Source organism: Corapipo altera, unplaced genomic scaffold, assembly GCF_003945725.1.
Source record: "Corapipo altera isolate COAL_440 unplaced genomic scaffold, ASM394572v1 0, whole genome shotgun sequence".
NCBI lineage: Eukaryota > Metazoa > Chordata > Aves > Passeriformes > Pipridae > Corapipo > Corapipo altera.
The window spans coordinates 56,175,676-56,188,653 of NW_020884872.1; the positions used below are offsets into that span (position 1 = coordinate 56,175,676).

The following is a 12,978-nucleotide window of genomic DNA, read 5'->3' on the forward strand; positions in this document are numbered from 1 at the left end:
CAGGTTGTGTGTATTGATACTAGGCTAATGATTTTTATTATATGTGTGGTAACAGAGCTTTCAAAATAGGAGACGTCTATCTTATCTCTGTTTGCTTGTTTTCCCTCAAAATACAGTCTGCACTCTGTGTGTCTGAAATATAGTCCTGTCTCATATTTTTACAAATTTTAAATACAGTGCACATATTTTTGTCCATACTTTGAGGGAGTGACCAGCTGCTGGGAAGTGTGTGAATACAATATGCTAATACAGACTCAAGCTAGGTTGTGACTGCAGTACTTGGATTCTTGATTGTACCACTAGTTTTATTCTTTTGTAATGACTGATGAACTTCTTTACAGATTTTGCCAGCATTGTGTGTTCTCATTTATCATACAGATATAAACGTAAGTACTTTCTAAAGTTTTCAATATTTAAATTCTGTTTTCTCTAGAAAAGAAATTGTGTTTAAGGATTGTGTTTAAGTAGCAAACTTGGTTTTGTGCATTAATTTATTAATAATTAGTAAATACACAAATATGAAGACTAATATAACTAGTCTCTCAGAGCACAAAAAAGAAAGTGCAAATACATTTCTGAAATAACCTTTTCTAAAAGTTGGGATTTTTGCATCCTTTACATTAGAAATATGTTAAAAAATTACTATCTTGCAGAATTGAGCTCGGGAAAATGAAAGTGCCAGCTTTACCATCAGCTTCACTTTAATACTGCCCCAATTTAAAATTTTGCATAGAGGATATATAATGCATGTGTAAAAAAAATACATTTAATTCCACATATCAATCAAATATTGTGAGTGTAAGTGTAAACCTGAATTTTGTAACCACTTGGGTGCCTGACTTCGCTACCTGTTTCACTAAAGAAATAACATGTGAAAACACATTTAAATAAACAGCAATAAACTATTGTTTTCTGGCACCTTTGACAACCTTCATGTTTATAATACTAAACCTCCAGTACTTCCCACATTCCTGCTCCATGGGTTTACCTATATGTTTCCAAGTAAGGTCCTTGGAAGTGTAGACTTACTTCCTAAAGCCATACATTGGGATTTCAGAAACAAAGATCTCTGTAACTAAGGATACCAAGCTGCTCTTCTTCTCCTGTCAGGCCTTTGTAATCTCTACAGTGATCCTTTAATTTAGGGAAGAAGGAAGTGAACCCTTGTGGTGGGTCTTGGGGATAAAGCATAAGGTTGGTGGAACTGTCATTCGTTACTTCCATGCTGTAGTAGTGGTGTTTCTGCTGCTCTTTTAATGGTGAAGTGGGCTTGGCTCCATGAAATATTTGCACAGTTTAATCTGGGATTTTGCCAGGGTTTTCCCAGTGTAATGAGTGGGAGACAGCACATGGTGACATTTCAATGCGTAACTTGGACAAACCTGAATGGAAATACATAGCAAAGCCAAATGTACTTCAAACCTGTAGGCAGTTTTCCCCTGCCAAATCTGAAAGCTTTTGCAAGCAATGATTGTATGAGAGCTTATTGAAGTAGATATGAGAATCTGTGATTCCAGGTTTTGACTGATCTCAATTAGGGTGTCCGTCATTTTGATCCTGAGAGTCAGGTGCTAGTTTGGAGGTACCAGTCTGGTCCCAGCCTCTCTGTACTGGAGCAGCAAACCTATCTTTGGAGATGAGTCAGTGATGCAGGTAGGTCAGCCCACAGTCCTGTGAGCACTTCTGGCGGCTGCTGCTCTCGTCACCAACAGGGCTGTGGGGCAGCAAACTGGTGAGGCACCATCTCTCACTGCTTCTGCTGCGATACTGGCTCCACTGCAGCACATTCTGCTGTCCCTGCAGCATAGGAGATGAGGGCAGCAGCAGGCTGCATCAAGAGAGCATTAGGTCTGTGCTGGCTGGCATCTGGAGCTGGTTGGAAGCAGCCTGTGGGTCAGGACTGTGAAGTCCTTCCTATGTTTTCAGTACTGCAGTACTCAGCTGTCTACATAGCTGGAAATTTTAAGTGGGTATTTTAAAAGTAGACCAGATCTAAGTACCTCAACAGATAATGTCCTTTGTGGGGTCTAGATATCTCTTCCTGCAGTTCCTAACATCATCTCTATGTGATGTGATATCCCTCTTTCTGCTGGCTTTGTTTCTGCTTCAGATACTACCTTTCAATGACTGTACTTTTGTACCTTTCTTTTTTCAAGGGCTTTCAAATCATCCTTATCAAGTCATCCATGACTTGGTCTTTGCTTTCTTTAGGATACTCAAATTGCCCTGCAGGATAGGCATTTCTCTGTGGGTTTTGCTTTGCTTGAACACTTGAGTAGTTGCTACCTTAAAATATTTGCTAGTCCTTTAGTTGGTATAAGAACTCCTTTCCTTTGCTGTGGATTTTATTCTTAATATGACAGCAGAAAAAGGCTTGTATCCAGAACAGTGTGCAGTTTCAGTTGAGAACTGCAGTGGATCAAAAATGCTGAGGTGTAGACAGATGGGTTAGAGACTAAGGAAATTATAAATTCCGTAATCAAAAGATAGCACAGCTAACAAATTATAGCAGTGCTAAGGAGGCTGGGTTGGTATTTTCTTCAGAAAGTTACTAGCACAACTACTTATCTGAGCTCGTTGTCTACCTGGTAAATGCAAATCAAGCCAACAGCTTACCTTTGTGAGATGATGTATGCTGTCACTTTGTGCACCAAAATGTGCTATTTAATTAAAAAGGAATTTGAGAGGACATGTAGAAGTTACTATGATGGAACAAATGACCCTATTTTTTATAGTTGTACGTAATCTAACATTTTACTGATTAGGTCTCATCATAATCATGTTTAAGTTTTTCTTAACTAAATTGCATGCTTTTTCTCCCCACTCTCAAATACATGGAATGTTCACTAAATTAAGTTTCCATTATATGGATTTTTCTGTTCAATGTGTAAACCATGTTCTCTCCAATTTGTAGATTCTTGTGGACACTGTTTGGGCTTTGTCCTACCTAACAGATGGTGGAAATGAACAGATACAAATGGTGATTGATTCTGGAGTTGTACCTTTTCTAGTTCCCCTTCTGAGTCATCAAGAGGTTAAAGTTCAAGTAAGTCTGGTTCATTTGCTCTTGGATAGTCTTTTGTAAGCTATTTGCTAAAATATGTGCCTTAGAGCATTTATTAGTGGAGTTACTGAGATAAGCATTTATAGTTACATTTTGTGCAGGTAAAACTGAACAAAAAGTGTTACCTACACTGGGGAAAAAAAGATTATTAAAATGAAAGAAAACTCAGGCAAAACAGTTCTGATACAGTTTTAAGTAAAGTGGCAGGTTAAACATTAATTGTGTGATTACAAGGAGTGCCTTCCTTTAGGCCTAAAATATTTAATGACAACAGATTTAAACTTTTCCAGAATTCAAGTTATATGCACTCTTTCTGTTGCTGCGTACATGGTACTGCATATTCTGTCTGAATAGCTCATGGAAGTTAACTAGTATTTTAGGACCTTTTGGATGTTAAAATATTTGCAGATGCTGAGTCCTTTTGGTGAAGTAAATTTTTAATTAGCTATGAAAGGTAAGTTGACTGAGCTAGTTTCATTAATTTTAAGACAAAGGGAAACTAAAAGTTAATGTGTGCTTGGTTTTTATAAACCAGATGCTGTAATGGGGAGGTTTGTGTATCTGTGCATTTTATGTGTTTGTTTAGTTTGTACTTTGGATGAGACTTGGCTGTGTTGAAATTTGTCAGACTGGTTCACTTGATGAAAAGGAGTCTCTCCAGTATTCTGTCACTTGTAAAGCATTTACTGACCAATACATAAAGATACAAAGTCCACTTCTGAAAGTCAGCTGAGACTCAGAAAAGTAGTCGAGATGTTTTGAATGCCCTAGTGGAAGAAGAATGGAGAAGAAAGCAACGTTGGCAGACATAATCAGAGCCTAGCAGCCATTACTGTAGTTGTGACACAGATCAGATACTTGATGGATTGTCTGTTGTTTTAATAATCTTTTAATTTCTAATCTATACACTTTTTGAGTTGAGCTGCACTGCATTTATTTGGTGATGTACTGTGTGTTTCTCTTTTGATGGAACAGTACCCATTTTTGTGATGTAGCTCACAGGATGAAGTGCTAAATTGCATTTTGCAAAGTGTTTTTATAAAGAGACATCTTAAAATTATCTTTGTTTTAGCTTAAGTAACAGCGATGTCTTTAACATGCAATTTTTTTTCCTTCCCACTTTGGATATTCAGACAGCAGCACTGAGAGCAGTAGGCAACATAGTAACTGGTACTGATGAACAGACACAAGTTGTTCTCAATTGTGATGTTTTGTCTTATTTCCCAAATCTCCTGACGCATCCAAAAGAGAAGATAAACAAGGTATGATTTGTTTCTTCCTAACTTAATAGTTTTGTTTAAGAAATAAAGCAGTAGCATGTGCAATATTACGGAAGAATTTCTTACAACTACTACTTCCAGCATGAGAGCAATTTTGTATAAAGATGCGGCCTTTGAGGCTGGTGCTTAATTAGGGCTGAAACCAAACATCCATAGTGAGTATCCATGCATTGGTGTTGATGCCTCATACTTTCTGGGAGGACTGATGGTTTTTGCTTTGGAGTGTGATACTTTTTCCTTTCATTCACAAAGTGAGTAACTGGATAACTTCAATTACCATTTTTCGTAAATAAAGGCTGTTACTTTTGGTTGAGTCTAGTGAGTTGCGTGAGACTGATCCAGTTTTTCCACTCCACCTTTTCATAGTGAAGTTTCTTCTCTTGTCCATCTTCACCTTCAAGGAAGGAGGATGATATACCTCTGTACTTTTCTGAAAATTGCCCCTGAATTTCCTCTCCTTCCTTTTGGCAGGAGGAGCTTCACTGCTGCAAAGATTGGATGGAATAGGGAGAGTTTGATGAAACAAAGTGATCAGGGTCCTTTTTTCCAAAGCTATATTTCATGTTATTTGCCTTTTTCTTACTCATTGTACCATCTTCCACTGCAAAGATGGGCCTGGCTGAGGAGGAGGCTTTTTGTTTGAGCTTGCATGATTCCCCCACTTAGTGTATGTACTATTGAGGTGAAATCTGTTTGTGAGGAATCTGTTTCTTCAGGCCCTGAAGAACTGTGAAGAGCTCTGAAGAAGTCATCTATGACAGTCAAACTGATGTGATTTATTTTTCCTGCACTTCTAGCGCTCACAAAAGAATGATGAAGAGCTCTTCTGAATGCCAAGAAATTTTTTTTATGTAAGAGGAGTCTAGAAGTGCTTTGAATTTTGTTTCAAGTGTATATTGTGAGGGCAAATACAAATAAAAGCAAGATACACATCTTTAAAAAAGTGGAAACCCATTATGTTTTTTTCCTGCACTGATTCATGATTGGCTGCTTGACACATCTGTTTGACTGTTATTTAAGATTGGAGCCTCTTTGAGATGTACTGGATTGCTTTGACAAGTATCCCCCTTTGTAACTAGGAATTTTTTAACTTCCATGACATAGATTTTAGCTATGTGAATGAACCTCCAGAAGGAGTAAGTAATGAGCAAAGTCACAGGACATGAGCTTTGTGAGCATCACTTCATGTTTCAGGAAGAAAATGGGATGCGGAGTTAGTCTCCTTGTATCATGACAGAAAGCTACTACTGAGCTGTCAGTAGTCGGATTACAGGATAAGTCCTTTTTTTATGAGGCTTTACCAGTTTTTCTATTTTCTTTCCAAAACTGATTGAAAGTTTAAAGCGTGTCTGTGACTCCAGCAGTTCAAAGAGGATATAAGGTTTAAGTCAGTATTGCTTCTGATGTATGGAGACACTCCTTATGTAAAAAAGAATCTGGCCCTGTGAATTAAACATATCACTATTACATTGATTCCCTGCATGTTTGGCTTTCATGGTGCAATAAAAGTTTGTGTGCCAAAAGTGCTACTGGGGAAGAAGCCTGTTTAATGATTGGTATGATTTTAGGTTTTGAGATGGTTTGGTTTGATTGGGTTCTTTTTTTTAATCTGATCACTAGTTTTTAGAATTAGTTTTTAGAATTTAGTTTTTGATTTTTTTGTTTTCTCCTATTGTAGGAAGCAGTTTGGTTCCTTTCCAATATCACAGCAGGAAACCAGCAACAAGTTCAGGCTGTAATAGATGCTGGGCTAATCCCTATGATCATACACCAGCTGGCTAAGGTCAGTCAAACTATCAGCTATGCAAGTTGTCATCCTCTTTTTATAAATCTGACATGAGGAGTTTGTGATTTTTAATAAGTTTGACAGATGTTTCCATGCTAATTTTAATGAGCTAATAATTTTATTTTTCAGGGGGACTTTGGAACACAAAAGGAAGCTGCTTGGGCAATTAGCAATTTGACAATAAGTGGGAGAAAAGATCAGGTATGTGTAGTGGGATTTCAAGTTGTCACTAAAATGTTGCACATGCAGCCATTTGTAAGAAGCACAATCTTGAAAGCACTTTTTGTTTTTTAATTATTAAGGTTGAATACCTTGTACAGCAAAATGTAATCCCACCGTTCTGCAATCTACTCTCAGTAAAGGATTCTCAAGTGGTACAAGTGGTGCTGGATGGCCTGAAAAACATCCTGATAATGGCTGGTGATGAGGCTAGCACAATAGCTGAAATTATAGAAGAGTGTGGAGGTAAGACCTTATTAAGCTTTTAAAAAATTTGATTTGGTGGATAGTCTGCCTTCCCCTCACTGCTGTTGATGTTTACTGCAGCATTATTTACCACAGGCTATTTGAGTAAACAAGCAGACTTTTGAAATGAGAAAAATTACTTTTTTTTCTGTTTAGTTTGGTTTGGAGATGGTCATGTGTTAAAGATGGTCAATTCTTAAAGGAGTTTTCTGTAGCTTAGGTATATTGTAGGTTTTTAGGCTTAAATAAGAATTGCACTTCTTCATTTTTTTCATTTGATAATTGCACATACTTTGTCCTGTGGTAAAACACACAGTTCTGGTTCTAGTTCATTTCCTTGGAAGCAGTTTTAGGATCATAACTTCATCAACAGATCAAAGCCAGATGAGGAGTCTTTTTGATATTGTAATCCAAGTTGTAACACATGCTAATTAATGTATTATAGTAAAGAGATATTGAAGAATGTAATACACTGGAAGCTTTTCCCTTGTGTTATTCCACGTCCAGTTTGAAAATAGGACTAGTGTTTTAGCTTCTCTGAGTATGAGGCTTTATCACCTTGATGTTTGAAACTTATAGACAACATACGAATTTAGCCACTTCCTTTTGGTGATGCATAGAAGGCACAATGACTAAACCAAAAGCTGTGTAGTATATAGAAGTCTTAAAAAATATAGTTTTATCTAAAAAGAGAGAATTCCATTATCTGTTGTTCATAAAATGGAGGATTCCATGGGATCTAAAGTTCACAAACTACTTTTCTTTCCTCTCAGAGACAAAAATAGCTGCTGTGTAGATATTTTCAAATGAGCTACATCTATTCAAGCGTGTTTCAGTAGTAATGTTTCATTATTTTTCTTATTTTCTTCTAAGTAGTCAGTAACTCTGGTTTAAACTTATAAAACTCTTCTCCTTTTTCTTTTATTCAGGGTTAGAGAAAATCGAAGCCTTGCAACAGCATGAGAATGAAGACATTTATAAACTAGCATTTGAAATCATAGATCAGTATTTCTCTGGTGATGATGTAAGTATGTTAAAGATGGAAGAGTATATACACTGTGCTGTTAGCTTTTTTAAGTGCATTGTCATTGTTCCTCAGTTACAATTGTCATGAACATACGTTATCTGGAAAGTCAGTTTTCCTTCTCCGTGTTCAGTACAGTTTCCCTCAATTGAAAGTCTTTGAAGAGTTTCTCTATACCAGGACTTTTCTTCAGCAAGATCGAGAGGACTACTCTAGTTTTGCCTAATAAATTGATGACACTGACCTAATTTTGTCACACTGACCTGTAAATTGACATATAATTACTTGTGATTAGAATCTAAACAGTTCTCTGTCTCTCCTTTTTTACTTTCTCACACATCAGTCTTTGGAAGGGGCAGCAGATCCTTACTTCAAGATAGTTTCTGTATTTCAGCTCTGTATTTGCTCAGTCTGGATTCTTCATTGAAAAGAGTCATCAAAACTGTTAACACTTTCTGCAGCTGATGGATCTAGACCACTCAGTATTTTGTTTCACCCAGATTAGGTATTTTGACCCTTTGGTTCTAGCTCTTCCTGCTACTGGCTGCTTGCGAGTCCCTGAGAAGCACTTCAACAGGCAATTTGAAGACAAATTATCTTTTCCGGGCCATCCAGGGTGCCTGTAGTTCTGCAACCTAGCAGAACTATGTCTTCAGTTCTTCTCTTAATTTGAACTCTCCAGATGCCAGCTCTAACTTTAGGACTCAATAGTTTTCAGTTCATGAGCCCAGCATATGATTGGGAAGTTACTTAGCAGAAGTTAAGATACATGAAAAGTTCACTATGCCTCTAATGATTCTCTGAGCAGTGTCCTAAAGTCTCCATAATGATGCTGAGACTTCTATATCTAACTGAAGAGCATAGTCTAGTTGGTGTTTGTGGAAAAACACCTCATTGAGGATAGTACTCTCTTTTGTGCATTTACTTTTTACATTAACACATCTAAATCTATGCCTGATTGGCTGAATATGCTTCCTTTACTCAAGAGCAAGACTTTCCTTCAGATTATCATTTATACCATTACTGTGTTTTCTGGAGCTTCTGAAACTCAAAACTGTAGAAATTCCATGCTTGGGAGACAAAAGTCAAAGCATGAAACCAGGCAAATTTTCGGGCAGTAGCTCTGAGTAGGAAAATAACCTTTGTTTGAGGATTGGTAAAAAGAAAAAGAGAAGAGGAAAGGGGAGGGGAAGAGAGGGAAGAGGAGAGAAATCTCCAAACTGCCCTAGGAAGACAAGAGACTGATTATGTTACCCTGCTTGGTAGTGTTAAGATGGACTGCCCATGGACTTCGGGATCTTCTGTATTCTCATTAGATGTTACTGGCTGCTCAATGTCCCTTCATTGTTAATTCCATCTGCTCCTTTGCTGAGCCCTGTAAAGTGGCACACATGTACTTTAGGACTGGCACTAACAGCTTCCTGACTTCAGTTTCTTGTGTTAAAGGCAGGTGAACTTAGGCAGTGTTACTTTTTAGTATCTCTGCACAAGACAGAAGTGCTAATTATCAATTCACAAACATTTTGCAAAGCATTCTGAAACTGGATTCAATCTTCACGTGGGCATGACATCCCATGCTTCCTCCTGCAGATTGTTGCTGCCACCAAAGGCTTTAATCTCTTCCCCTCAGTTTAGGTATTGTCACCCAAAAGAAAGAGAAACAAAAGATTTTAGGTGAGTCAGTTCTGATGTCCACTCTACTGCAAGGCCCTGTCTCAGAAAGCTATTTGGACCCCCCACACAGGGGCTCTTACCTGTTTCAGAATGACACAGGGTCTCAAATGAGGCTCAGAGAAAAGCTGGTGATTTGGAGGAGGATGGGTAGGGCTTGAAGTTGTGCATATTGATGCTACTGAATATGTTATTTGCTGTTCCTTGAGGCATTAAATACATACATTTTAGCAGCTCTGAGGAAGCTGGGTGAAGTTGGCTACTGATGCCTTTCACTCTGTATCCCCTAGAGCAATGAAGTGTTTTTGGTTTAAAACCAAATTCACATTGCCTTTATGAGAGCTATATAAAACTGCTCTGAAATGAGGAATTCTAAATCCTTCGGATTCTGATAGGAGATACTAAGAACTCTTTTAAGCTTTATATAAGTATTTCTATCAGCTGCTGATAAAAAAATATTTTCATGTTGAAAGAAAATGGGAGAAAGTACAAAACTAATTTTGGAATTCACAACTAGTGGTTAGACAACTCCAGAAGTGCTAAAAATTGACACTGAAAATTAAACTGCACAGCTAAAATAGCAACTGCTTTGACCAAACAGCACCATGGTCCCACACTATTACAATTTTCTATTTCCCTAATGGTACTAGAACAGACCTGATGTTTGTTCTTTTAAAATATATTTGAGGAATTGAATTGGAAAAAATTATCTAATTTTATTGCAATACTATTAAAAATAAAAAAGAAAATATGAACATTTGTGAATCTCTTTGACATGTACCAAATTGTACAGGGAATCGGCCTCTCATGTGTTTTTGTTGTTGTATTTTGTAGATCGATGAAGACCCCAGTCTCATTCCTGAAGCCACTCAAGGAGGTACTTACAACTTTGACCCAACGGCCAACCTTCAAACAAAAGAATTTAATTTTTAAGTTCAGAAAAAGTGCAGCTTCTCTTGTCCCACACCAGTACGAAGCACCACCAGATGGCTACCAAGTGAAGAAACAAAAGGCTCCAAGACACACATGCCTCTTCGTTTTGATGCTTCTAAAGCAAGCCATGTATCGGTCACTTTGCAGTTGCCAAACATCACTATCACATGGACTGTAAATGCATATGCATGATCTCTTAAACTGTTTCAGAATTCTTTTTAACAGTCCCAACTACCTTTTTTTGCCTTTTTCCTGGTGCCACATGCTGACAACCGCAATCTGCAGTTTTGTTAAGAATATTCCATAGTGGTGGCACATTGGCTTTCCACGGAAAAGTAGCTTCTTTGGAAAATGGTGCGCTGTGGATCAAGACACTTTGGTATGATGCATACATTTTGGAAGACTTTACAGGGGCCCAGTTTGCTCTGAGCCTCCATCATCATCCTCCACAAACATATACTTTATGTGGAAGAATAGATTCAAAAATGCAAGCCAAATGAATTTCATTGGTGAAACTGAAATAAAAGTAACTTATAAAAACACAACACTTGGCAATTGATTAAACACTTAAGTTTAAAACAAACAGAAAAACTACTTCAGCTATCAGTAATTGATGTGTGTTCATTAACTGCCTCAGAAACCAGGGTTGGAGAATGAACTGTTGATTTGGACTGGTAAAGCTTTTGCCATTATACCTAATTTTTGAGAACAGCGAGCCCTATTTGACCACTCACTTCAGCCTGTGTGTTCCTGCTGTTTTGAAGTAATCAAATGCTGTGCATGGTATTTTACCTGAGCTACAACCTGTTATGGACTTGAACTTCTGTTTAAGCTGAAAGCAAGAGTCCCAGACTGTAGAAAAAAAAATTCTGTCCAAAAATGTAATAGTTAAAAAGAATCTTGCTTTCAACTTTCAGTAGTCAATATCTTTTGTTTTAAATTGATAATTGGATATGGTTGATTTATATTGGGTTTAAACTGTGGAGCTTTCATGTTTACTGTAATTTAGTCTTAAACTATTTTTTACTTAGTAACCAGTGCTTATGATGATGTGGTTGGCAACAAACCAGCAACTACTTAGAAGCGTCATAAAAGCTTCATTCTTGGAGTATTGGAAGAGTAATTCAGAAGTTAGTCTCAAATCTTATTCATGTGATTAAAAACATACAAACTGGTTGATGTGTGAGGCTGTCTGGAAGCTGCCGTTATTCAGCATAAACCTGATGTGCAGCGCACATTAAATAACTTTATATAAGGTATGTGAAGTCATTGCTTTTGGAAAATCGCCTGACCCAGTCACTTTCAAAGGGATTTTGGTATTGCTGGGGTGAAGATCAGTAATTTTGAAATTCTGTAAGCTATCACACAAACTGGTTTTGTTGCTGTTGTTTACTGGGTGTAATTTCCCAATGCATTGATGTGAAGGGATAGAAAAATCTAAACTAATTTAGTTATTGGATGTGGGTTGTATTTACTGTGATGAAGATAAGGACAGATGCCATCAGAGCTTTGTGGATCAGCTGTTTTTCCACTGATGAACAACACATAGCAGGTGTGCATTCATTAAATATATATCTGCCAAGGTGGAGCCACTTTAAAGAGTGAGTTGTCTTGTATCTCAACTGGATACAAGCGTATGTTTAAACTGCAAGATTTTTACTTGCTAGATAATCTGTTTTAATATAGTGGTTTGGCCTCTGATTATTTATAGGTTTTATAAATTTTAGAATCAATTTCTCTTTAAGGTGGCTCGGATTTTTCAACTCTTGTGCACATAAAATTGAGTTGAAGTTCATTGTGCCTTTTTTCTTTTCCCAAAAGTTGAGTTGAAGCTTCATATGGTAACTGCATCCTATTCACACACTATAGTCTAAAATCTTGAAACTGTGTGGTGTTCGCTAAAAAAAACTAAACAATAAAAAGTCAAAGTTAGGTAAGGTCACAAAGTTTTTGTGAAATTAGAGTTCCAGCAGATGTTATTGTGGACAAATATTTCCTCCCTTCTAATTCAGTCTGGTCTTCTGTACACCATATAGACTGATGGATACCTGGTTCAGCCTACACTCACTATTATCCTAGAGATTACGTACAAATTGATACTGAAAAAACAGTTTTCCACTACTGTAAAGATTTGATCCTTTTCTTGCACTCAATGCATTACATTAAAAGTGAACATCGGAGAACTGTTTGCTCAGTTCTTTCTGCTGTGACCTTATCAGCTTTTGATTGGGATTGCACCATTTCATAGTTAATAAAGGAAACAAAGTATATTGCTGCACTTTTACGTTTTCAGAACAGTGTTTAAAATTGCATTGTTTTTATTATTTTTTTAAACTATCAGTTAAAATAGACTAAAACGTTCTTTCAAAGAGGCATCTAAATGTGTTCCTAATTTTGTATATGGGCTTAGGTTTTGTAACCAATAAAAAGCTGCTATCAAATACTATAAAAAAAATTCAAGAACTTATTTTGAAGGTTATGGAACTGCTTAGTCTTCATGGATTGGCTTAGGAGTTTTTGTCTTTGACTAGATTAGTTAGCAGAACTCCTCATCGAAGTTTGAAGTATATTACAAGAATGAATAAAGTAAGCTACTGCAGTCATCTCTGAAAGTGGATACGGAGTTTTATGCTTTGTATGAAGATGTTTCCCAAGTGTGTACAGAAAGCCCTGGTAAGTGGGCTGCAGCAGATCCACATAACTGTTGAATAGTGACTTCAGTTCAAAGGTTTGAAGGGGGACCATAGTGTCAAGG

At 37.1% G+C, this 12,978-nt stretch overlaps 1 protein-coding gene across 1 annotated transcript in view; it reads left to right on the plus strand.

Moving 5' to 3' along the window:
* The window catches only part of KPNA3 (karyopherin subunit alpha 3), a 50,092-nt gene extending 37,422 nt beyond the window's left edge, over positions 1–12,670 (plus strand). Inside the window, exons 10-17 of the mRNA XM_027648601.1 lie at positions 342–386; positions 2,915–3,046; positions 4,198–4,326; positions 6,023–6,127; positions 6,260–6,331; positions 6,433–6,595; positions 7,525–7,619; positions 10,125–12,670. Coding sequence (XP_027504402.1) covers positions 342–386; positions 2,915–3,046; positions 4,198–4,326; positions 6,023–6,127; positions 6,260–6,331; positions 6,433–6,595; positions 7,525–7,619; positions 10,125–10,223 — 840 coding nt within the window. The 3' untranslated portion in view covers positions 10,224–12,670. The remainder of the gene's footprint in view (positions 1–341; positions 387–2,914; positions 3,047–4,197; positions 4,327–6,022; positions 6,128–6,259; positions 6,332–6,432; positions 6,596–7,524; positions 7,620–10,124) is intronic.
* Positions 12,671–12,978: the final 308 nt, after the last annotated feature.